General features: G+C 40.1%; 1 protein-coding gene across 1 annotated transcript; it reads right to left on the reverse strand.

Moving 5' to 3' along the window:
• Window positions 1-77: 77 nt before the first annotated feature.
• On the reverse strand, window positions 78-22,035 carry SLC6A19 (solute carrier family 6 member 19). The gene is given in 12 exon segments (NM_001310802.1): window positions 78-321; window positions 1,478-1,640; window positions 4,142-4,301; window positions 5,735-5,939; window positions 7,194-7,350; window positions 7,845-7,973; window positions 9,729-9,841; window positions 10,610-10,720; window positions 11,485-11,666; window positions 13,275-13,412; window positions 15,233-15,373; window positions 21,801-22,035. Coding segments are annotated over 12 exon segments (1,911 nt in total). The 5' UTR covers window positions 22,003-22,035; the 3' UTR covers window positions 78-111.
• Window positions 22,036-26,650: the final 4,615 nt, after the last annotated feature.

Genomic DNA, 26,650 nt, shown 5'->3' on the forward strand with positions numbered 1-26,650 from the left:
CCTGGAAATAGCACACAGTTATCCTTTTATGGCAACAAAATTAATTCTGGATTCTTAAAGAATTTTTTTTTCCTTTCTTCTTGTGGCATTCTTCCACATTTTTACAGGGCTTTATGCTGAATTCTTTAAGTTTCCATTGACGGAAGTCTCAGATATGGCTCCTATAAGGCCTGTGCGATCCTTTTTCTTCTGATAGCAATTTCTGATGGCTTTGTAGATGGCAAAGGCGGGGATGACCAAACTCGGCACGCCAGCAAGTATTACAATAATAGCATACACCCAATTGGGATATCCAACTTTCTGTGTTTTCGGGAACTCTTCCTGAAAGAACAAACAAGCAAGCTGTAGGAAGCCATGTGGAGAATATACCCGTGAGCATGTACTTGTTCAGTATTTTAATAGAACAGAAACAGAACCACAGCAGCAGCTAGACATGAGGAACAGCCATTTGCTGTTTCCAGAGCAGTTTCCAGCTTAAGGGTTGCAGTCTCAGTCATCTGGGATTTATTTTTTTCTTAGAAGCAGTGGGGAGAAAAAATACGGTGAGGAGCAGGGGCTGCTACAGGGGAACCAAGGCTTGGTGGCCAAATAGCCCGTGGGCAGGAAGGCTGAGAGCAGGGTGTGGGAGCTGGTTTTGAGGAATGGAGCTGGTGGAGGAGGGAGAGGAGAGAGAAGCCCCATTTCCCTATCTTCCTTTCTCTCCTGTCTTATTAAAATAAAAGTATTATTAAAATAAAAGGTGACCTTCACAAACTTAATGTGCTGTATGCCTGTCTTTGCCCCAAGAATGCTGACTTTTATAAGGCCAGAGAGCAAAAAATCAGAGCTAGGTAGGCAGGGAAGAAGAGATGAGGTCCTGGGGAAAATGATGGGTCCCCTTCCTTTGTCTTGTTATGCCCTCCCCAGTACCACATACAGCTTATTATTCTTCAAGGGGAGGAAAGGTAATGTAGGTAATTTATTACCCTAATTATAATTCAAATGATGCAAGTATACTTGGAAGAGTGAAGAAGAAATCTGGGTAGGAGAATATTAATTTCTTCTGTTAGCATTGAGTAACCAGCACTACTCCAGTTCCGTGGTCTTAAGTGCACATGTAAACACATGCAATATCAAAATGCCTTCACAGACTTGGTCTTTTGTCAACACAGAAAGGTTGTGACATTTCCAGCTCTTCTATAACCCCTACCATGGAACTGATGTCTGTTTAAGTGGTCCTGTTCCAGTCTTACCTGACAACTGGATTAATGTTTGGGCTTTACCCAATTTAGAAAAGCTGCTCAGGTGCTGCTGTGTATCAGTTGTAGGCAGTACAAATCAGGACTTATTTTTCTAAGTGTTATTTTTTTTTATGGCTTTATGTTTTGTAACAAGTTTTTTTACCTGCAACCTGTTTCAGGTGGGAAATTAATATGACTCTGGAATTAAAGAATATATCCAGTAATTCTGAATAAATGAGTTGGTTTTATATACTTACATAGCTAGGATCCCAGACACTGTAGAGCAGTTCTTCATTGACCTTCACCACAAAATAGAAGAAGAAGATAACTAACATAATGAGAGGGCTGATAACTCTCCAGGTCACCTGCCAGAAGATATTGGGCTTGTGTCCAATCATGAACTCAATATCCTTGTTAAACCTAGGGACGAAAACAGGAAGTTCAGAGCCATAAAAACAGGAAAGGATCAAAGGCTGCCTGCTCAGAAGCAGGAAAGTTCAAATGACACCTAGCTGTGCTTCCTCGGACTTTGCCTTGGTCCCTGTGTCAGGACTGGCAATGACATCAGGAGGTAAGCCCCAGCAGTGTGAATTTAGGCAGATATTGCTGTAACCATGCTAAAAGTTTCTAACTCATATCTCCCAGAAGTAAGTCAGGAAAATTCGTTCCAGAAACATACTTTCTGCAACAATTCTGTGAGCTATATACGAAGTAGTTCCAGCAAGAAAGAATCAGTGTAGACAGAGTTTCCCTATAATATGTTGCAGTGGTTTAGGATTTTTGTAAGCATCTCAGAACTGCATCAACTAAAAGAACTGACACAATATTAAGAGGAAGCAAATTGGAGCAAATTTAAAAATTAGATTCTATAAATAATGCTTGTTTAATTTGGATTTCTACCAGTTTTCTCAGGCTGACCACTGAAGTAGTATTTAGCTTTACGCTTGTTTCATGAAGGACACCTAGAAATATGTCATTTAGGTTAAGCACAGAGCACACAATGGAAAATGGGACAAAAATGTCTCCACAGGAAGAATCCAACTCTTCATTGCAAGTGATATTGTCCTGAATCTAGTTTATGACCCCTACAAGTGCTACGTGCACACGTTGCCTAAATAAAAATTAGTCTGGCAATTTGGGGCTTCTATTGTTGTTTTACCTGATGCAGTCCCATGGGCAAGCCCTGGGGAGGCAGCACGCTGTGCTGCACCTCTCGGCAGCCCTGCGAAGGTGGTGAACACCAACCATGCAATGTTGAGCTAGAGGAGGTTCCTTCTTTTCCCTGAATAAATGCCCTCTGCCCCTCTGTGTGGAGTGCTCTGCTCTGTCCGCCAGTTGTAGAAGAAGCAGAGAGAGAATCCTTCACTGCTCCTGCCAAGGCAGGGCCACATCCTATGGGCGACCCAAAACTTTGGAGGCAGGAGAGAATGGGTAGGATGTGGCAGTGGAGTTGAGGTGGGGAAAGAGGAGCTCCATGTTCCAGTCCCTGTCACGGATAACTCGCAAGTCCTCCTTCTGCAAGGAGAGCCACCATTTTACCAGTGACTCTTCTTCAGATTTTGAGAAGATCATGGACACTCCTCTGGAGCAGATAACACCACCTTGGGGCAGCCCTGACAAGCTGAGAGCATCTCCTGTCCTCACTTTTCCCACCAGCATGCTGGTGCCCTTTGCCAGCCCTCTGAAATGCCTCACTGCCTCCAACCACTCTACAGGAAACCCAGATACCATCTGCAGGGACATGCAGTGGCCATTAAAGTGGGACATTAAAGGCTGGCATTGAAGCTCCCATCTGAATCAGTCCCACAACGGCCTAGACCCATGGTTATACCCTGGGAATAGTTTTAGTTTGTCTGTGTAAAGTGTTTTGAGATTTTAAGAGGAAGGAAAAGCGATCAAACGAGACTTTTCTGTCCTCACCAAATTAAAATAAACATTCTTTCACCAGGGTCCTCCCTGTGCTCACCTAATTTACCTAAACAGACTTGTACCTCCTCAGGTATCAAACTGTAAGTATGGGAGCAGGAGCCAGAGGTCCTTCACCCCATTGCCAAGAGCTGCACAGCCAGAGGGCTGGCACAGACTCAAGCAGCAGCTACAGGTGGTTGAAGGTCCCCATAATATTTTCATATTAGTTATGAATGGAAAGGTGGAGAAATTACATCTCTAAAAGGTGGATTTATTACATCTCTAAAAAGTTGTTAGGAGAATTACTCACTGCTAAAATAGATAAAGTCCTGAACACAAGAGGAGCATATCTCAGTAGCCTTGGGTTTGCATCCTGTTGTAAAACAATATCTGCAACCTGCAGGAGGATGCCCACTTTGCACACCATCATCTAGCACTCATTTTAAACATTCCTGCAACAGACCTGTGTTTTAAGCTTTTAGCTCAGTGTGTTTGTACTGTGCTTCTGCTAATTAAATACTTCATGTAATTATTCTGAAGAGGGTTTGTTGTGAATGCCACCATATTTACACTGTAAGTCATCTATAGTGGCATTTATATAATTGTTGCAAATAAGTATATAACAAAGCCTATTTTAAAAATAAATTATTTGCACTCATATTATTTTACTCTAGGGTACTTGGTAATGCTTAATATTCTCTTTCCATACCTTAGGGATGTGCTTATTTCAGCTGGCTGTTATAGAGCATTATCTGTCACAGCGTATTAACAGAAAAGTGGAAAGCTTTCATGTACAAACAAAAATCCCCATCAAATCCTTAACAAATCATCTTTTTGTCTTGTTGAGATCTATTTTAGAAACCTAAATCATATAAGCCACCCTAAAATACAGTTGCATAATTCTAGAAATTTCTCTAACAGAAACGGTGTGCATTGAATTGTAGCAAGATTGCAGCTAGACAACCACTCTATTTACATGCTATTTTCTTGTGAAATTTAACTTTCTTTCATACCTGTCTATTCCGTAAATGTAGACGACTGAAAACATCTCACAAAATGCAATTATTAGCAAAGGAATAGAGCCAGCAAAACTGTCGAACAAACTCAGCCAGTAATTACCAGACGCCAGGACAAAAATAAAAGCTATCAAGTAAGACCCTGCACAGATGAGACCTGTGAAAGACAAAACAACAGAAAACAGTAGGTTTAGACACAGAAAGAAGAAAAAAAAAAAAAAAAAAAAAAAACACAAGCAAACAAACTACAACAACAACAAAACCAAACCAAACCCAACCATTCAAACAAAACCAAGTGAAACTGGGCAGACTCCTGAGCTCCTCGGGTGTACTGATTTGCTTGTCTCAGAGCACCACAGCCATGTTCAGGCAATCAGGGCAGCCTCTGCTGCTGCTGTGGAGCTACCTTGCCTTGCAGAAAGCTTGCCTGAGGAACTTGCACGTCAGTGGATAAGGAACTGGCTAGATGGCTGCACACAGAGAGTGGTGGTCAATGGCTCTACGTCCAGGTGGAGGCCCATGATGATTGGTTTCACTCAAGAGTCCATCCTGGGACTGGTACTGTTTAATTTCTTTATCAGTGACATAGACAGTGGGATCAAGCGCACCCTCAGCAAGTTTGCAGATGACACCAAGCTGAGTGGTGTAGTTGATGCAACAGAAGGAAGGGATGTGATCCAGAGGGACCTGGACAAGCTTGAGAAGTAGGCCCAGGTGAACCTAATGAGGTTCAACAAGGCCAAGAGCAAGGTGCTGCACCTGGGTTGGGGCAATCCCAGAGATGAGTACAGACTGGGAGAAGAACTCATTGAGAGCAGCCCTGCAGAGGACTTGGGGTTTCTGGTGGACAAAAAGCTTGACACAATCCAACAGTGAGTGCTTGCAGCCCAACTGCATCCTGGGCTGCATCTACAGAGGGGTGGCCAGCAGGTGGAAGGAGGGAAGGGATTGTGCCCCTCTGCTCTGGCCCTGAGAGGCCCCAACTTGTAGTGCTGCATCCAGGCCTGGGGCCCCAGCACAAGAAAGATGTGGGGCTGTTAGAGTGGGTCCAGAGGAGGGCCACAAGGCTGGAGCACCTCTCCTGTGAAAAGAGGCTGAGAGAGTTGCGGATGTTCAGCCTAGAGAAGAGAAGGCTCCGGGTAGGTCTCATTGCAGCCTTTCAGTACTTAAAGGGGGCTTATAAAAAGATGGTGACTGATTTGTTGGTCAGACAGATAGTGATAGGACAAAGATGAATGGTTTTAAATTAAAAGAGGGGAGATTAGATGTTAGGAGGAAATCCTTCGCTCAGAGGGTGGTGAGGCACTGGCACAGGCTGCCCAGAGAAGCTGTGGATGCCCCATCCCTGGAGATGCTCAAGGCCAGGCTGAATGGGGCTTTGGGCAACCTGGTCTGGTGGGAGGTGTCCCTGCCCATGGCAGGGGGTTGGAACAAGACAGTGTCCCTTCCAACCCAAACACTTCTATGATCCTATGAATTTTAGAACAAACTTGCCATTATTCCACGTGATTAATACTGCCTTTTGTAGCATATAAACTACTCATTGAAGAGGTGGGAGTGGGCATCACTTGTCTCTGATAAAGCACTTACCTGTAACAAGTTCCTTAGGCCATTTAGGGGGTATAATGTTAAGATCTTGTAAAGGTACAAGCACACCTTCCATGTTTCCAAACATAGATGACAAACCCAAGCAGAATAGCATGATGAAGAAGAGGATGGACCACAATGGTGAGACAGGCATCTTGGTGATAGCTTCAGTGAAGACAATAAAGGCTAAGCCAGTTCCTTCAACTCCCTGTGGAAGATTTCAGAAGCTCCAAAAATTAGGCTCACTAATTCACACAGACTTTAAATTTACATCTGTATTCACTAGAGTTGGTGTATACTACACCACACCACAATAATTATGCTTTTTGTTTCCACAAAGACCTCCCAATGCAGCAATGTATTTACTGTAATTATAATACAAATTCTATTTCATGGAACTGAAAATGAAAAAGCTGTGTGATACCATTTTACCCTTGATTGGCTGTTTATTCTAGCATAGTTCTGCCATCCATAAAGCACTACCACTAAGTGAGACTGTGGTGGAAAATGGTAGCAATGATAAACTGTCAAAGGATTATATAAACAACAACAACAAAAAAGTTTATTAGTGGTAGGAGAGTAGTTTGTACATCATGCGTGCCAGAAGACACTTTGAGTTATGATTTAATTTTTCAATATATTCATGTTGCTTGCAATAGAAAAGATGTGACAACACTTCTTAGCCTATAAAATCAAAATTTCAGGACTCTGGATGCCAGCTTGGCAGGAAATCTGAGTCTGCTGTGCGTCTGCTCCCTGCTGTGTGTAATGCCTTGTGAGGTACCAGAACGGGCTGTCCCGTCTGAAGAGGCTGAGCCAAGGTTTCCAGTCCTCTGGATTTTATAGATACCTGTATTGATCTGTAATTCCCCACCTTTTCAACATATATATAAGTATATATATATATATGTTTTAAAAATATAAAATCCCAGGTATATGGATTTAGTCACAAATCCTTCTTGTACCGTTTCTTTTAGCCTCAGTGTCAAGGTTCATCCTTCCCGTGTATTGGCACACCTGTACTGATCAGGGCAGGGCTTGCCTCGCTCTGGGAGTCTCTCCCTTATTTCTCATCGTATTTTCTTTCCCACCACAGTTGCAAACAGGTAATTGCAGAGAAACACCTGCCTCTGTTTAGCCAGGAATAACAGGTCATCCTGGAGCACTTGTGTGTTCAGGTTCTTTTCTGACATGTTGCCAGTACTTATCAGAGGAATTAAACTGCTTATCTCCTCAAAAGCAAAATGATATTATATGGGATAAACAGAAGTAATTCTTTAGTACAAGGGCATTCTAAGAAAACCTTAGTCAGTGGGCTCCAACAGTGTAGAAACAAACAAACTGTAGAAACAAACCAAAAAAACCCCACACTCATGATGAAAAACAGTCAAAAAAAAAAAAAAAGTTGTTATAGTTTCTACAGTATTAATGGTATTGATATGAGCTAGAGTGTACAACTTACATCATTCAAGAAAGTTTTCAGATCACAGGTTTCAAACTTAAGGCTTGCAAAAATCGTTGGATCAGTCATGTTGCATAACTGCTGCATTTGTTCAAAGTTATCTTGGGTTACATTGCCTTCTGGCAAGTCAAATGCATTCATCAAGGTGAGAATGTTTCTGTAAAAGTGAAATACAAGTACTTTGAAATTATTTATTTGTAAGCAGCATCGGGATTCATTTTGATCCTCAAGTTGTTAAGAACACAATGCCTTTTATTCAAAGGAAGCGATGCTTTATGTTGGTAGACATTAACTGCACATTAACCGCAGTTATATTTGAAATTACTGTTTCAGGAAAACAACAACAACTACAAAAAAACACCATTCAAATATGGAATGTCTTCCTCCTCCCCTATTACTTTTGGAAACACCAGGGAATAATGTAAAATATGATTGCTTATGTGACATCTTTGTAGGAAATAAGGTGGCACAAACAATTTCCCCCCCCGTGGGATGATTTTGATTTTCTGGAGTAATGGGTGGTCTGATACCATGTGGGTCAGGAGCTGTAATTGTTCAGAAACGACAAAAGCATTATCATCAGACTAAGAGAACTGCCTCAGCCAAACAAACATCTGTATATTCTTTGTTTTTTCTTTTTCATTAACTTACCTGTCAAAACAGTCATCGTATCTTTCTGTGGCTCTGAATCCAATGATGGAGTATATGACAGTCGCTGCATAGACAGATGTGAAACCATTGATCACTGAGATAATCACAGCATCTTTCTCACAGTTGTTGCTGCAATTCAGAGAGAAAAAACAATGGATTTCAAGCACGTTCACAAAATAAATACTAAAAGCTGGCTACCAAGACTAACAAAAAAGTAGTCTGCAGATGCATAGGTACATCAATATGCCCTCTAACAATACTTGAGTACAGCTGTTAAGATTCAGTGAATTAAAACGTGGTGCCTGAAGCAATTTAATAGCTATGCTCTTCCTTTTTTTTTTTTTTTAATCTTCAATCTTCTCAAATAATCCTATGAATAAGGAATAATTGCCTCTTTTTTTTTTTTTTTTTTTTTTTTTTTTACACAGTCTTGTGGAGATTAAAACAGGAGGGGCAAAGAAAGCATGTCTTGTTTTTGTGCCTAGAATGCACATGTTCTCATGCCTGTTGGCGTAGGCTGTATCTTAGCAGCTGGGCTATTCTGCTGCGGGGTGAAAGATTTGGGTTTGAACTCAATCAAAAGGAAAAGGTGTACAAAAGCTTCTATAAAACTGCAGTACAGTGAAGCTGTGGTAGCCAAGACTATTTAGGAACAGTTTTGTTTGACTGATGGAAAAAAAATGGCTCAAAATGCCCCCACCCTTTGGAAATACTATGGGAAGGTTATGCTGGCAAGGTCAGACAGGCTGCCTATTCCATTGAGAAAGCTAAACTGCTTTGTAGAGACTTTTTTGCTGCAGATATTTCTTGCCAAAGTATCTGTGCTGAGATGGAAAAACTGCAGAGCCAGAAAGAGACTTTCATCTGAGAGAGAAGATAAAAAATCAATATGAAATTAGTTAATGGTTTTATTAGAAGGCTGTAAAGCTCTAGATATTGTATTTCTCTTGGGCAAGGCAAGACTCTTCAGAGTAATTTGATGTTGTCACGTATAATTTTATGATCACCTTTGAGGGAAAGCCAACAAAGACTTGTGTCACTGTGACCTTTCCTGATTCATAGTTTTGCAAGTAGATTTATAAGGGGTGGAGGGCATTGAATTGATTTTTTTTTTTTTTTTTTTTTTTTGCTGTCCTCTGTTGTCAGTTTTTCCACTGTACCATGAGATTGTCAATGGCAGGCTTGATTAAAATAATTCTTTCTCTTAGAGAAGGTGAGATGCTCAAGCTCCTCCTTGTTATGAATGGGACCAAACTAGATACCTGAAACTTAATTTGGAGATATTTGTCAATAATATCAGGTTAAGGGAATGACACACGGTTTATCTTTCAAAAGGAGAATGCTGAAGGGATAGGTCATTGTTCCAAAATTTTGGGAGGTAATTTGCTTGTTGGGTCAGTCCTGGACAAAGGGAGTTGGTACTCCATCTCTTCCCTGGCCTCATCACATACATAAAGGAAGCAACTGAATTTGAATTTTAAAATGCCTCAATATGTCTTCCAATCCCTAAAGCAAAGATTTAAGTCACAGTCTGCTAATTGCTTTGAAATGCTTGTAACATCACCTGTCTCCAGCAGTGTGGAGACAAACAGCAACACCACACGCTGAGCAGCCCTGCTCAGGAAGCTCCTAGTGGCAGGTAGCCAGGCTCCTTCTTTCCAGCCTGACCCATGCCATCTTTCTGCAGGAAGCCAGCCAGCACTGGGACCTGAAATCTTGGCTTATGAGAGCTAGGATCAGCAAGATGAGCTGTGCCTTACCTGTTTGAGGGGATGGTGTCCCCGTCTCAGGTAATTACTGACTAATGATGGAGCAGGAATGGACAGGCTTCATTTGAAAGAATGAAATATTCATAAAAAAATTGGTTTTCGTCTGGATACTTACTGAACAGAGTTGTAACTGGAGAATGAAATGAGACCTCCAAAGGCCAGGGAGAAAGAGTAAAACACTTGAGCACCCGCATCCAGCCACGTCACTGGGTTAGCCAGCTCAGTAACCTGAGGTATCAGACATACAGCTTTAAGATTGTATACCATGGCTATTTACACTGAATATGAAGAATTTAAAACAATAATTAAAACAAGAATATTGGTCATGCAGAACTTACCATTTTTGAGGAATGTTAAAAACAAAAGTTTAGCACTTTTGGCAAACTTAATTGCTTTCAAAAAGAAAACCTGTAGGTTTTCTGCAAGTATTTTGAAAATTGATAAAGAAATTACTTCCCATAGCTTACAGCTGCCATACCTGTTTCCAGAAAGAAGTTTTTGTTATTTAGCATTAGCAATGACCACTCAGAGGTCTGCTCATGGAACATGAAAGCTCTTTTAATTTTGCTTAAAAGCTGTTGTATTGTTAAGCCATTCTCCTAGGTCTTTTATATAGCCATAGCGACTAGATGGGTTCTCTTCCCAACTCTCTGACAGGTGCTCTGTAGTTAGAGAGCATAACTGGTCCATAGCTAGAATACACAGCACCCCAGGAAAAGAAAGCAAGCTCCCTTGAAAGAACTTTCTTGCATCCCTCTGCAATGATCCTTGCATCTTTTATAACAGATACTTTAATAACAGATGGTTGGGAGAAAGTATGTGTGCATCTGTGCATTTTATATCCAATGTGAAGAAAGATTCACCTGTCAGAATCAAGGTTCTAAAGAAGTGTGAGGGATAGTTAGAAAAATACCCCTGAGAGGATTCGTTTTTACTCAGTTGTTAATTACAGAGAGAACTACATCATGTTTCAGTAAGGGACGGGCTGTGACTTACGTTGGGAGTGAAGAGATACACAATCCCATTGACTGATCCCTTCAGTGTCAAGCCACGGATTAGAAAAATGGTGAGCACAAGGTACGGAAGAGTTGATGTTACGTACACAGCCTACACAAGGAGCATGTAGATACAACAGTTAAATACAATGAAACACTTCAATAAATATAGCACCAAAGGGAAGAAGAGAGGGGAATGAACAAGGAATTGTGATTAACAAACAATAATGGCAAGTTTCAAATGAGTTGCAATCAACATACTACAGAAAACTATGCTCAGGAGAAATAGCATGTGAGTATATTTTGACAATAATTTTACAGTCATAGTGCTCTACTTAAGACAAATTGTCATTGTTGAAATTCAACTCATCATTCAAAAGCAGCATGGAAAATAATCTACACCCTGATATCTGGTTGATGTTGCCAATGCAAGGATGGGATCTTAGGGCGTCTCTGGACAGCAGAACATTGGTTACTTGTGCAGAGAGTATTAAGGGCTAGCACAAACCCAAGTAAATCTTATAGGTATGTTTTGAAGAGAATAGTAATAGCAGAAAGACAAGTACCTTGACAAAGTGTTAAAGGCTAATGTTAATGTGAGGGTACAAATAATTAAAGAGTGTTCTGCTAAGATCTGTAAGGACAAGGAAGCTGACCTGCTCACACCAACGTGCGCATAAATCAAACCAAATTACACCAAATAAAAATCCATTTCATTCAGCTTCCTTCTCCAAAAATCATTCCCGGTGATGACACCTGAAGTTTTAGACATGCTTTCACCCAAGAAACAGGCAGTTTCTACAGCATGATTAGGTCTGTACGAATAAGGAATCACAACAGCATACCATCTGTTTTGTACAAAACAAAGTAGAGTACCTTTCCTGTTGTTTCAATGCCTCTGATTGTGCACACGTACAGTACGCCCCATGCGCATGTTAAACATAGCAAAAGCCACCACTGTATGCTGCCTGACTCCGCAATAGAAGTGGAAGTGTTTAATGTTTCTCTGTACCAGAAATAATCCACAGGGGAGCTCTTGGCACACTCTTCTATGTAACCTGTAAACACAAAATAATTGTCATTCTATATTTATTCTATTTGCTTGAAAAAAAAAAAAAGTTAAAAAAATAAACACAGGTGTTCAAAATTATATTACATAATGCCAGTGATTTTGTTCTTGGCAGATTTCAGATCCCTAGAGGCTGGTTTCACAGAAAAAAAAATGAGTTAATGAGAAAATGAGAACATGTTAAACAACATTCCTAAAAAATATTTTTAACAGGGAAACAGATGATATTGTTATTTCTGTTAATTCAGATAAAACAGATAAATTATTTGAGGCTCACTCAAAGACTCTTCTTTCTGTACAAATTCTCTTTTTTTCTTCAAAAAAGTTAGAATCCTCTTGAGCCAAGGAGAATGTGGAGAGGACTTCTGAGTTTTTTTCCACATGCATGTCTATTGAATTGATTGATTTATTTTTTTTTAAGTAGAGGAAAAGTAGCTAGGCAGATGCTTTTCAATGGTTGTGCACTCTTCCCACCTCATCTCAAACAAAAACAAAACCAAACAAAACAGCACTGGGCTTTTCATATACACCCTGTTGTGTCCTGCCTGGTGGAGCCCATGCTCCTGCTCACAGCCTCCCACAGCCGGACGACTCTTCACCTCCTTGCTCCGATCAGCAATACTTTCTTCGCCTTCCTGTTTTGTGGGGCATCGTTCAAGGTCTTGTCAGCTTAGGTTGGATTCTCAGCTGCCTGCAAGGCGCTGACCCATGCAGTATTCTGCCCTGGCCTGCCCTTACGCGAAGTGTTGCTGTCCAGATGCTGGGAGGAGAGGAGCACGGCTCCCAAGAGCCGCTCCCTGAGCCATGGGAACAACCTGTTCTATACAGTTTTGTGCAGTTTTCCTTTTTTTTTTCAATATGCAATTAAAGGGCTGTTGGAGAAGAGGTGGGAGGGAGCAAACAGGGACTGGAGTTTATTGCCACTGTGTGAATGAAAGGCAGTGTCTGGCATCTCTCACTGGTATTGCCAAAAGCTTTACATTCCCTCTCATATATTTATAAATAATTTCCATTATTTTCCGCTCAACTGGACAGGAATGCTGAAACCTGACTACAATATGCAGATACTTTCAAGACTCAAGACTTCCAGTTAGCTGTGAAACTCTCAGCACCATTTTAAACCAATACATATAGCATGTTATCCATTTTACTCCTGGTTAAAAGACTTATGCAAGGAAACATGAATCTTTATCACTAGCGCTGATGACTCACATAAGAAACATGGAAGTGCTATTAGACAATGGGTCACTCAAGCTGGCATATGTTAGTTATGAAGAAACATTGTCTAAATCAGGAAAACATTAATGTTTATGCTAGACTTCTGTTTTGTGAATATTCTTTATGTAAACATATCTGTCAAAATTGTTCCAATGGCTTCAGCTCAGAAGTTTCATATTAAAAAAGTCCACTTTTGCCTCAAAGATTAAATATTGATTGTACTTTATAGAGAATGCATTTAAAAAAAATATAAATACTAAAATTCCTGAAGAAATTAGTTTGTCTTACTGTTGTCTTACAGAAAGAGTTCCTATTATTCTAGTTGCTAGAAATAAAGAAATGTGTTATGCAACAAAATACAGTGTTTCATAAAATATACCTGTTCTGTTGGCAGTGACAGGACAGGTGCTCCAAGGCAGGGGCTCTTGGAAGGAGTTGAAGAAGTACCACATTACCCAGGCAATGATAGTATTGTAATATAAACCCACTAGGAAAGATACAAACATTGCTGCTATGCCTGGGGAAAAAAAAAAAAGAAATAAATCAGAATACAATATAAATTTCAGCACTCTTTAATAAAGACATATCAAAACATAGTAAATAGAAAAAAAAAGAAAAAGAGAGAGAGAAAATAATAATTAAAACAAACAAAGATCAGTCCAACCAGATATAAGAATACTAAAGCAGCTACAATGAATTTGATTTCAAGGACGTGAAAATAATTCCTGTCTTCAGACTGTCAATACAAAGAAACATACTTTTACTCCTTCACTTCTCCAAAACATGCCAATAAATGAACTTAATGCTTCAAGGAAGGAACTCTAAGGCCAGAATCAACACTCTTTTGCAGTGCACAGAGTGGAGCACAGTCACTAAATGGGGAAACTGGGCTCAAGTCCCATCTCTGGGCACAGGTGTGCATCATGGTAGGAGCCTTATGTTGTTGGTCCTCAGCAATTTTCTACCCTCCTCACTGTTCTAATTCCATGGTTTATAGCTTTTCCCTTCTCTTTTCCACCATTTCTTTTGGATGTAGTCTTTATCACTGTGAATTTGTTACCTAAAGGCTGGACAGGTTATTCCTACACAGATATGCCACATAAAACTACTCTGGGAGTGAAGCCGATGCCCATGTAAGAGTCAACTTTATGGGTGGGTTAACTCCTTGCAGACACTACACAATCCTGTTCACAGTCTTGCCCTCTGATATTTAGGGAGTTCAGGGTGCTGGGTATATGTAAAGCTCAACTAACTTGGGATTTTGTCTAAATGTGACCCAGATGGTCTTCCCCTTCCACAATGTCACTGCAAAGGTGTGTGTTTCTTGCAGGGGATTATGGCAGTCAGGAGGCACAGTATGTGGAAAGCCGTGAGATTTGAGCCAGTATTTCTCCTCCTCCACTTGCTCCCGAGTAACCTCTGATGACTTCTCTGGCAGAGACTAAATGCTAATGATTAGGTCCTGAGGGCTCTTGGGCTCTGAAGAAGCTTGAAAAATTCCACTAGCAATATCTTTTGTAACTGATTTACAGACACATTTGATGCCATCAGCAATCTTAACTGGCTGCGTTTCTTCACTTTCAGGTGTCTGGTGATCACAGGCTCACAGAATGGCTGAGTTTGGCAGGGGCCTCTGGAAGCCATCTGCTCCAACCCCTGCTCCAGCAGGGACACCCAGAGCAGGCTGCCCAGGACCATGCCCAGGTGACTTTTGGAGATCTCCAAGGTGGGAGACTACGGGGCCTCTCTGGGCAGCCTGTGCCAGCACTCAGTCATCCACACAGCTGCATAAAGCAGCTTTTACTGCATTGTTAGATGGAGTGTTTGAATGCCCAGGAGTTTCATACAGATGTGAAGAAGCATATTCTGCAAAATGCTGTCTCCATGACTTTGAGTGTGGTACTTCTCTCAGACGTAAGAAAGTAACCTTACATGGAGTTGGAGTCTGACAGACCAATTTTAGGAAGATTTAACTATTAGCTATCCATCGAAGAGTTGCAAAACAAATTTTTGGCACACTTGACTGTTGGTCCTACTGGCAAAAACAGTAAATTGTCATAGCAAATGACAATATCTCTGAAGCCTGAAATTGGTGTCAAATTATGGAAAGGTTTTAACTAGACCCACAGTATCTAGGAACATGGACGCAAAATTTTCATGGTGCTTTATCATGATTAGTCTGACCTATCAACGGAGAGCTAGTGAGAAAAGATAAGTAACGGATCTTGGCATCTTTTATGGCACACCAGAGTAAAATTCTGAAGTTGTGCTCTTAATGTTATCAGTTCAGAGACAAGTGCATTCTCATGTGTTTTTTAATATCCTCTTCAGACTTACCAACGCCTTTCAGGGTAGGGTGGATGGAACTCCAGACTCCCACACTGCCTTTCCTCAGCCTTTGACCAATGGCAAACTCAAGATGAAGCAGGGGGATACCCTCCAGAATCAACAAAATCAGGAAAGGGATCATGAAGGCTCCTGTAATGGATAAGAAAAAATGTTTCCTGTCAGTGAAATACTATAATAAAGTACAAACTTCAGTTCTGCTGGCTTTTCAAACAGTGCCTGAATTGTAGGCATATTTGTGGAAACCCTCCTCCAATTTCTAAACAATGCTTTTGACTGATTGACCGTGCAGGAAACTTCATTATGTTTCAGGTAGGAATTCTTATTTTTGCCAAGTGGCAAACATAAACCATTATTATACAGTCCCAAGGTTAAATTCCAAAGGAGCTACCTTTGGATTGGCAATGGAAGACATATTATTTCTTTCCTGGCATGACTTCCATTTTTTTTTTTTTTTTCTGTGAAAGTTTATGGTTTTATAATTGTGAATCATACAAATTATATGAAGTAGTTGAATGAACTAAGCAAGATGCCTGGAAAGATTAGTCAGGAGCCTGGGGCTGGGTGCCAGTCTCAGTCAGGCTGTCTCCACAAAATGGCCAGTAACTCTTCCTGACAGCTGAGTTAAACAGTTTTTATTTTTTGGTAGGAGAGATCTGAAGTTCAGGGTTCAAATCTTGTTACGTATGACAAGGCTGGTTAGTATAGGACAAATATTTTCAATTCATTTTTTCCTTATTATGTTTCCTTATTATCTTCCTCAGACTTGGAGAAAACATATGACACCACACCAGAATACGAAAGTGCAGAGTCAAATGCTTGAAGACTGTGACATATTGAAATTGTGGTTATCAGTCACCACATCTTCATCTTCCTAATTATACAGCAAATAACTTAAGTATATTAAAAAATGCAAAACACTATGAACTGTTCAGGTTTGGGTACTTGCTGACTTTTTCCCCATATATGCAATGAAAATCAGATAGGAAGTGACAGAGGAAATAAGAAGAATGGAAACTGTAGTTTTGAATTCAAGGCAGTTTAATGTTTGGAAGTGTGTGCTCATCTGTTTTGTTGCGTATCTTCATAATGTCATATACACCAGAGTTTTAGAAACAATCCATACTGCGAAGTCTTATTTTTCCATGGGCTTTAATGAAGTCTGCTAAAAACAACACTGTTGTTTCAGGCAGTCACTATTATACTGAAATCAGCCAGCTGTGCTTTATTGCTTTTTTTTTTTTTTTTTTTTGTTTCCACTCCTATGGAACTCAAGTAATTCTAGTTACTCACCTGTCCTTCACTGTCGTTTTAAATATTTGCTAATCACTATTGGTACTGACATTTAAACTCATAAAATTCTATTCAAAATGCTGAGCACTTCGAAAACACACAGGTTACACATCTGAATGACTAACCGCTGATACACTAAAAAATACATATTTTGAATCTAGTTGCAAAAGGAATTTTATAGACATGATATTCCCAGACTTATTTAGAGCATTTCATTTAGCACCACAGAAACGACTAAAATACTAAACTAAATATCTAAAATACTAAACTAAATACCTAATACTAAACTAAAAATCTAAAATACTTAAAAATCAATGTATCTCATCTTGCATGCATTAAAAATTGACTATCACTGTAAAAATATAGACTGACAAAGTGGAGAGGTTTCAAAGGAGATCCAGAAGAATATGACTCAGGGCATAATTTTCGTTAGTGAAAAACTGAAGGATTCAATATGAATTGCTATTTGTAGAGAAGTTTGTTGAACTTTCAACTCTACTGACTCTTCTTCTGTTTCTTTTGTGTCAGTATATCACCTTGGGAGATGGATTGCATGGACATCGTCACCAAGGAGGACAGTATCCCATTTGTTTTCTTCCCCACTTTGCACATCTCAGTGTCCCTTCCCTTTCCCAGAGACCATGAATTCCTCGCAACAAGATCCTTGCATTAGTGGGGTGCAGCTACCTGTTAGATGTAGGTGCCTCTGGTTCTCTCTCATTTTAGAGGAAAGCAGACATTTTGTAATGCCAGAAGGGAATGGAGGATGGTAGTCTAGCTTCTGCCCTAGAACTGAGGAAATAAAACTACATGTACTACCTAAAGCCCTTGGTAATGATGCAAAAGGCTTAATGTACTTCACTGTCTGACCCATTTTGTCTGCAAGGACCTGCTTAGCTGTGCTGGAACATGATCTGGTGAGCACTTAAGTGCCTTTCTTCATCTGATCAGACACTCAATGCACACAGATTTGACATCAAAGGGCTTGTACTCTGCTGGTACTCCACCCTGTTCCTGTAAGTAATACTTCTCCCAGCTGTTTTACTCTTGCTTTCACAGATTGCAGGACATTTGCAGTGTATGTGATAAGTGCCCTCTCACTGTTGTGATCCATCCCTGTACACCCTGGTGGTGGCTTTCCTCCTGTATGGGAGTGTCTGTGGGACAACATCCACTTGCAAAGCCTCTGGCTTTTCACATAGATAAAGTTAGTTATCAGTGTACGGAGATTGAAGCAGGTGGAAACATGCCATGTTCTCCTATCTTGTATCAGGCTGGCACATGCTTGCTCTCCCAGAACTCTCACTCTGGCCAGGAACTCTCATGACAGTAAGATGAGACAAGGGCAAGGTGACCGTGTTTGTATAAGCAATTTGAGTTTCAGAGCATTCTGTCAGTTTTAATCCAGAAGCCCAAGACACTTCCTGAGAGTCTGAAACCTGGCCCTACAAAGTTTGTAGGCATGTTCTATCTTGACCTTTCATTTTTGTCTCCCATTTTGGATGCTGGATAGGCCTCTGCTATATAGCAATCTCATTTCTCTCTGGTAAAGGTCTTCCTCAGCAATGGCTCACAGAATCACAGAATATCCTGGGCTGGAAGGGACCCATAAGGATCTTTAAGTCCAACTCCTGACTCCACACAGGATAACCTAGGAGTTAAACCATATATCTAAGAGTGTTGTCCAAATGATTCTTGAACTCCATCAGGCATGGTTACAAGGACTATAAAGGCTGTTTATTTCCTTATGCAAAAAGATCAGGGGGAGAATTTCTAATCAAGTCTCTAAAAGATCTTACAGTGGCCTGATGAAGAAGAGGGGTGCATCTCCATTAGGAACAAAGATGGTTAAGAAATGTCATTCACTATGAAGAATTAGAAGCATTTTCTTTTAAAATCAAGCAACAAAAAAAGTATCAACTTTTCACTTTTGAGTAGAAAGCAGTCCGACTGACGTTCTGTTTTGGGCTCCATTTTTCCATGGTTGAGCCATTTTTGCAGGTCTTAACTGCAAAGTGCACCTCCTCTCACAAAACTCTAGCAGTCTGGGTAGACATCAAGCTTCACTCTCCAAGATAATGAGACCCAGGAATAGCACTGTCCCTGCACAATAACTCTCCAAATGCACAGCACGATCTATTGCTCCAAACCTCTTAAAATTAAGCCATCTTCTGTGGTAAGAGGACATGCCACAAGTGCTCCATAAACCTCAAGGGCTTTCCTGAGGTCTCAGGATACTTAGAGATACTTTTATTAGGATGTCATAAAAGAAGTCTTTAAGCATGACACATCTTTGAAGAGCAATCAGATAAAGGAACTCCATGACCTTTGCACAGCCACAGAAAGGAGAAAGGATGCCTTTCTTATAGTCACCTATCTAATTACAATGAACCCTGTAGAAATGTATATAAATAATGAGTAATCTCTCCAGTTGGAAGACCTTACAGCTGAGATATGACATTCTAATCTTGCTTTAGTACTGTATTTCAGAACCCGTTGTATTTGAAGATCTGCATAGCTATTACACATTTTTTGCTTAAGTGTAATCTAAGATTTTCTAAATTAAAATTGAAAAAAAATATATTATTGATTTCATATAAAGGAAATACAGAGTGAGGAAGCTATCCTGCATTGACTCTGATGTCTTTGTTGTCATTTCATTCAGCATGTCATGCATGGAGATGAAAATGTTCTCCTTTATGCAGTGGCAAAGTTTACTGGAGGCATATGCAAGCTGTAGACTTAGATTTTTTTTTTTTTTAATTGATGGTTTAAATATTAAATATACTTTTTTTTTTATTTTTAATAATTCTCATCAGGGATGAAACTAAAATGTTTAACATTTGATTAAATGACATGTTGCTCAATAAAGGTTAAACAAAAGCTATGTGTAATGTCAGAGAGAGCTATCACCTGAGAGGAAGTTTCAATCTCATTATGCTAGTGAAAACACTGAGGCAAACACTGTAGCTTTTATACTGTGTGTATATGGAAATCTAGTTTGCCTGTGGTAATGATGTGTTTTACAGCTTTTAAACATGGTCCCGCTGCCTGTGTGCCCATCTCCCCATTCTTTCTTCTCTTCCTGCTTTCCCTCATACTGCCTGTTGTTGATTCCCAAGGCACCAGAGCAATGAGTTAATCTTCTTGGCCAGTATGCTGAGTGCCAAAGACTAAGGCAAAATTTGTATAAATGTCTAGGAAATATGGATTTCCAACTGGAAGTAGATGAAGCAAGACTTAGATTGTGCAATCAGGTATGATGCCAAGCTGCACTGACTACGTGCACCTACGGGGAGCTGTGAACGCAGCTGAATAGGAATTAGAGATGCAGGAACCAGAAAATCTCACTAGATAGAAGGCATCTCAACACCAAAATATCTTCAAAAAGAAGAACTTCAAGATCTGTTTTCACAATACTGGTAGCCACATGTTCTAATTCAAAGCCATTCTTTCACAAGGCAGCAAAGAGCTTTTTATTTTCCTGATTGAAGGGAGAAGTTGAAGAACAGGAACTGTAATGAGAGGACATCAGTGGTGGCAGGAGGTGAGGTGGATTTAGACCCAGCAGAAGAAACTGAGGAGCACTGTGCAGCAGGGAGGGAGAAGGGATTGCACAACAGCTCTCCTTCCTTAATCGTGATGAAGATAAGGAGTCCTTTCTAAGAAGCCATGAGATGGCATTGATGCCCACCGTTATGTTTTGATAATAAGTCACTGCTTTTGGAGTTCTGCAGAAGAATTGATAGGGAAAGCAGCTACATGGACAAATATCTGTACAGTAACTCTAATCCTGGAGCCAGCTATGTCATTTCCTTGCTGCGTGCTGCCTCACAACTTCTGCCTAAAATCTGAGAGTCCTAGGGATGCAAGAAGCAGGAGATAACTTGTTAGTGTTCCTGAGCAGGGACAAGCCACAGAATAATGAGAGAGAAATGGATGAACTAGAACATAGTGTATATACTGATACACACACAGAAGTAATACATATCTTTTCAATGACATTAGTCAGAAAATCATGAGGTATGCCAAGTTCTTTGTGTTTGCTGGATGTTCATTTTTTCAGCTGCATTTCATTCTGCCAGAACAAGATTGAAAGGAAAGCTAGGTGGAAAAGCAGGAGAGTGCCTGTAAATCAGGATGGGGAAACAGGGCGTGTTTACTTTCTAAAGGTAAGTAGAAGAACCTGAAAATGCAACAAGTGCCATGAATTTTGGAGATATCCATTCACTTTTTCAAATGGAAATTGTCATACATAGAATGGCGGTTATGACTTTTCTTGTCTGACTTGTAATTTTTTTGTTACAAGAGCTGGCAGTGCTGCACATGACCTCCAGTTTGCACTGCAAACCCTAAAAGCCAGCCCATGGAAGAAAAATCTTAGAATTAAAAGTATCTTCTCTTTCAAGTGAGTCAACTGAATGACATGTAATTAAAGTGCCAGTAACTCCCCACAGAGCCCTCCTTGGTCCCCACTCTAACTAGGAAGAACAATTTTCAAATGTTTCTCTTTGTACATTTAATGTAAGCCACAAGTTTTCCTTCGAGATCAAACACCTCAAAGGAACAAAGACTTTTTATGCATATCCTGGAGTGAAATGCAGATGACAAGTAGATGGTGAGCAGAACAGACTTTCAGCAAACTGATGAAGGCATGACAAGCTCCTGGTGCAAATCTTTTATACTGTTCGCTCAGTCCTGAACTGAACCCTAAGGTGTCACAGTAAATTATGTGGTAATTAGTGTATATTTGGATTTTAAACGACTTAATAATACGACAGCTAAAGTAATTAGTTAACTACTTTCGTGCTGTTACTCCTGTTATCATAAATTACATGTATACTGACAGTACAGCCAATAAATAGATCAGTCAAAAAACATTGAAAGCCCTATTACGAAAAGATCGTTTGGGGTCATGATCAGAATTATACTGCCAAGTAGTTTATTAATATTTAAAAATATACATTATATATGTATGTAAGTATGTATGTATGTATGTAAAGTAGCATCAGTTTTAAATTAAAACATACCGCTTACATGACAGCATAAGACTGATTGGGTCCCACAATAAGAACAGTCCTTTTTCTCCTGTCAGCGACATGATCTCATAACCTGCAAAATAACCTTCTCCATCAGTCTTCTAGAGACGACCATCACTGTCTCTACAAGAACTGACTGGTACTAACCAAAGTATTCTATTATTTGTTCCTGAAAGAGATTGAACCTAGTTATAGATGGTGTTAATTAAGATATATTAAAGACATACCTCCTCCATGGCTCTGGCAGAGATACGGAAACCGCCACACGTTTCCTAAGCCCACACAAAACCCTACACACGTCAACATATACTGAGCCTTGTTGTCCCATTTTGGTCTGGAGTCTGCCTCTTCTTTCTCAAGGACCTCGAGTTCTGTGTGAGAAGGTATCCTGTCCTCCAGGCCAGGATTGGGTAACTGTAACTTCACCATGTTTTTAGTTTCCTGCCTGAAAAAGCTGCCCCTGCGAGGATTTTATGAAGCAGGCAGCTAGTTAGAAACCTGCACAAAAAGAGACCATCTATTTGCTGTCTTCAGCTATATATAGTGAACCTTTGGCACTAAACTTGAAAGTGCAGACTTGTGGTAAAAAGAAGCGTCAGCAAATCATTCGATTGACCAAGTCAGCTCTGACACTTATTAATGCTTTATCTGCCAAGGTTTTATGGAACAGTCTGTTCATCTACTATAAGGCATTGATTTCAGTTAATGTAATTCAGGAGATAATTTGGCTATAAACTGTAATCGCCTATAAGGTCATGAAACACCCCTCACCACTCCCATGTTTAAACTTACTTAAATACATATATAGCACTAACAAATACGAAATAAAGTGATTCCACTGGCCTCAGGCTTAACAAAGAGGTTTCATGCTAATTCTTATCATGAAGATAAACTGATTGTGAATCTCCATCACACTCATCTTCCCACAGTATAGGTTTACAAAATTGTATATTTTGTGATAATTACTGAAATGTTCTTCCTTCTCTGCAAGAGATCTTATTCTATTAAATGTCCTGACAAAAAGGATGGAGAATGAAAAGGATTATAAAATCTGACCTTTACAATCATAAGCATAATCTGCTTACCCTAAGGCCTCTAATCATTACAGAACAAGGTCTGAAGAACATAACATCTTGTAAATGGACTTGAATCAAAGGTCTCTTCACCTTTTCACTGACCCTATGATACACGGGTCAAAAAGAAATAAGAATCACAGGTTAACGAATACCGCAGATACTATTTGTGTCCGCATTCTTTCAGTACAATCATAACAACACAGCTGTCTGTACCTCACAGTTATCAAAAGGTAAGTAGTTGCTGCTGCATGCTATGTACAAAATCTAACACAGTGTGTATCATAAGAATTTTGTCAGATAAACCCTACAGGCTACTTACCTGTGATGATACAGGGTGATTAACATAAAGAACTAGAAGGGATCTTGTATGTCCAGCCCCTTCTGAAGCAGGTGAACACATCACAACATCCCTTTGCAATCTTATCACGTCAATTCAAATTGATTTTTATTTTTTTTTTGCACTCCCTATTATTTCAAAGCTGGTCTAGAACTTCAGAATTCTTATGCCTACTTTCTTCTTTAAAGAAACTAGCTTGATTTCTATTTCTTGTTTCTAAGAAATATGATATCCAGCTGTATTAAATTCAGGACCAGCTCATAATAATTTGTACTTGTGACAACTGCAGGTCAGTGCAGACCTGATCCCTGCATTTAAACTGCCTCAGCCCCAGTTTTGCCAGGCTAAATAAAGCAAGGTGATTTAGTTTCTTCCTTGCAAAAAAAAGGCTCTCCATTATCTCTTGAACAGACAAGTTACCAAAAAAAACTTCACCCTTGACATAAAAAGCTATAACTGTATACAGCAGACCAGATGGATTTTCCCTGTGCCTTGTAATCAGGTACTAGTACTTCCCTAACTGTACTTAAAATATCTCTATTAATCTGCCGAGTCGTATCACTCACCTTTGTCTTGACCTCGTCAGTTCCGCAGATTAGCTGTCTCCTGATTACCACTGGATCAAAGCTTTTCTTCTCCTCAGGTGCTTCTTAGCTTGCAGCAGGCCATCTTTTTTTTTTCTCAGTTACCTAAAGCATATTTTTTTTTTTATGGAACTCCAGTACATTGAGCTACTTCCTTAGTTCCTGAATAATAATCTACTTTTTCATCATTAATGATACCTCTGAGCTTGCATCATGAGTGTTTCATAAAAATGCTACTTCTTTTGTCTTTGGTCATTAGTCTAAGAATGACAAAAGATTTGTTCCTAAGCTGATCCTTGAACTGCATTAGTAACTTTCTTCTGGACCATCATTTCTGCTTTCAGCACAGTTTGCCATCATCATCAGATATTTACTTTGTTCTTTGTTCAGTTTATATCTCCTGTAAGACAACAGCTTTACTGATGTTCCAAAGCATTGCATTTACTGTGCTTCCTTTGTACAGAAAATTCATTTTTCATTTATAAATGACAATACAGAACTCTCAGATCCCAGCTCTTCAACTTCCAGAGAAGGACGTTGACTTCTTGGTCAATAGCAAGAAACTGCAGGTTCCACAAGCTTCAGGCTCATCTGGGTTATTATTGTGCCTGAAACAGAGGGAGAGAATCCAAACACTCACGTTGTAGGAAACGAGATAGTAATAAATGGCAGGCAGATGACAAACAGGCAAAGCAAACATCCTCCTCTAGTTTAGGTCATAATATTTCTATTTTCCCTGACTTGCAGGCTTCATTTCTAGAGTTTTTCAAAGTCATATATAGAAACTCTTGAGTTTCTATATCTGGATATATCTATATATGACATTTCTATATCTTATGATCAGATTCTGAATCAGATCACGATTACATAATGTCCAAACAATTTGTCTTACAGCTATAAAGAAATGACTCTATGTGATCATAAATCCTTGACAATCAAGATTTCTTATAGAATTTATTCTAAAACAGCACGTTTCTCTTCAGGCACAGTGTAAACTGATACTGAAGGAACAAATGTAGCCTCCTTTGGGAATCAAACTGAGGATAAATCAACAGGATAAGAAATAAATGCACAGTTGTGTTCAGATGATATGAAAATTTATCTTTGTTAAGTTTCACATGCGAGCAATTTGCATCGGGATCCAAAACCACATTTCAGATCGCACTCTGCTGCATTAATCCAAATTTCTGGAGAAGTTTATTTTACTTTGATAATACCGTGTTCCAGTGGTTGTTAGCTGTTAAACATTTGCGGGAGCAAATATGCTGGTATAGCATCTAGCTCAAATTTCTTTATCGGTGTAATTGCAGGAGTAATGACCTCGCCGCGCTGTGCCTTTCTCCGGAGCACCTGCGGTGAGTGGCACTGCCACCAGCTCCAGGAGGAGCTGCAGTGGCACGGAGGGGTTGCCTACATTGCCACCCTGTGGACTGGAACAAACAAGTTGCATCGGCTGCTCTTGCAGAAGATGGCTTGTGCCTGCTCTTGCCCTCTGACTTGCCGGGGGACAAGATTTCTCAAATTAATTCATGCTAATTGCAGCACAGGGCTGTGCATTGCCACACAGAGCCAGTGACATGCTATCACCGGGCCCTTTCGTTTGTTCTGTGATAAACTTCTTCAAGTTATGCTAGGCTTAGTTCCACAGGGTTTGTTATGGCCAGTAAACCGTAGGAAATCAATCTTTTTGCAATAGAAGCTGACAAATGAGACATGTTCTGCCAACAGCTAATTACAAATGCAGGAGAAAATGGATCTTACCTTTCGATCGGATTATTTGTGATTAACTGTTTCTAATCACACATTGGCTTTTTGTCTGCTACACCCACATTTTCAACATACCAATTTTTCACAAGTTAATGTGATTGAAAAGGAAATGTCCCTTTCTAGAGGTCATGTATGTTATTGGAACATATACACATATATATATTTGTGGAAGATTATATGTATAGTATTCTTAGCTGAAGATGTCTTTCATCTGTCAGGACAACGAAGACATTCAGAAAGAGATGTGGCAATGGAAGGGGAAAGCAGCTACGGCAGAAGGATACCAGAGATGCAAATGAAGACAAGAGCAAGGAGGAAGCCTCCTGCTTCCCTCTGTGGGCCAGGTCTGTGCATGGCATGAGGGGCTCCTGGCTTTGGAACCCCCCGGCAGGTCCGTCTCCTGTGGTGGCCTGGCGTGGGCAGGTGCAAACATGAGGTGGAAGCACTTCTGGTTGAGGCAGAGGGCTTTTTTCAGCAGGCCTGGCTTGAGTGACACAGATAGTTTTACTGCCATGGAAAAGAGGGAGGAAAACCTTCCTTGCCCTGCCCCCTGAGGTGCAGGTGGGGCCTGATACCCTCTCCCAGGTCAGCCACCCAACAGCTTCTCCTGCTTCTGGCCTTACTTGGTTCTCTTGGTGTTGGCGCTCCTGGGCCAGCAAAGCTCTCTAAACCTGCAGAAAAGCATCCCACAGAGAGAAGGGCATTGTTGTCTTTTCTGTGAATTAATTGAATTGACTGACTGAAGCATCTGGCTGAAGCACCTGCCTTCTGCCCTCCAGCCAGGGCACAGGGGAACCTCTGCTGACTGGGTGCTGTGAAGGGGAGGACAAGGAGCAACCGGAATGACAGGACAGGTATGTTCTTTCCAGGAAAAACAAACAAAAAAAAACAACATTACTTTAAAGCCACTGAGAGAGCAGAGAGCAGAAGCAATTTAAGAGGCTTGCATCTAGTCATAGTTTCATGGAATACAGTAAAATACAGTGAAATACAGTTTGTTTATTTCTTTGCAATTCTAATACTCCTGGTATGACACAGGATGAGTCTATAACTGCAAATATTTTGAGACTGATGTTTATAGAGCTTTGCAGCTAAAGGCAATTAATCATAAACACCAAGTTTATTCTCTAATCGTGCTTTACAACATCCCATGCTGTTAGAATTCATTTTTCTGATCCTTTTTATTACTGTAGCAAATACTGGTATAAAATCTTACTCTAGTGATTCTATAGCAATATCTCACCAGAGTTAATTAAACTTTTTTTCAGTCAGCTTGTACTTCTCAAAGCAACATATACAGTAATCACAATTAC

The sequence above is a fragment of the Anas platyrhynchos genome, chromosome 2, assembly GCF_047663525.1.
Source record: "Anas platyrhynchos isolate ZD024472 breed Pekin duck chromosome 2, IASCAAS_PekinDuck_T2T, whole genome shotgun sequence".
NCBI lineage: Eukaryota > Metazoa > Chordata > Aves > Anseriformes > Anatidae > Anas > Anas platyrhynchos.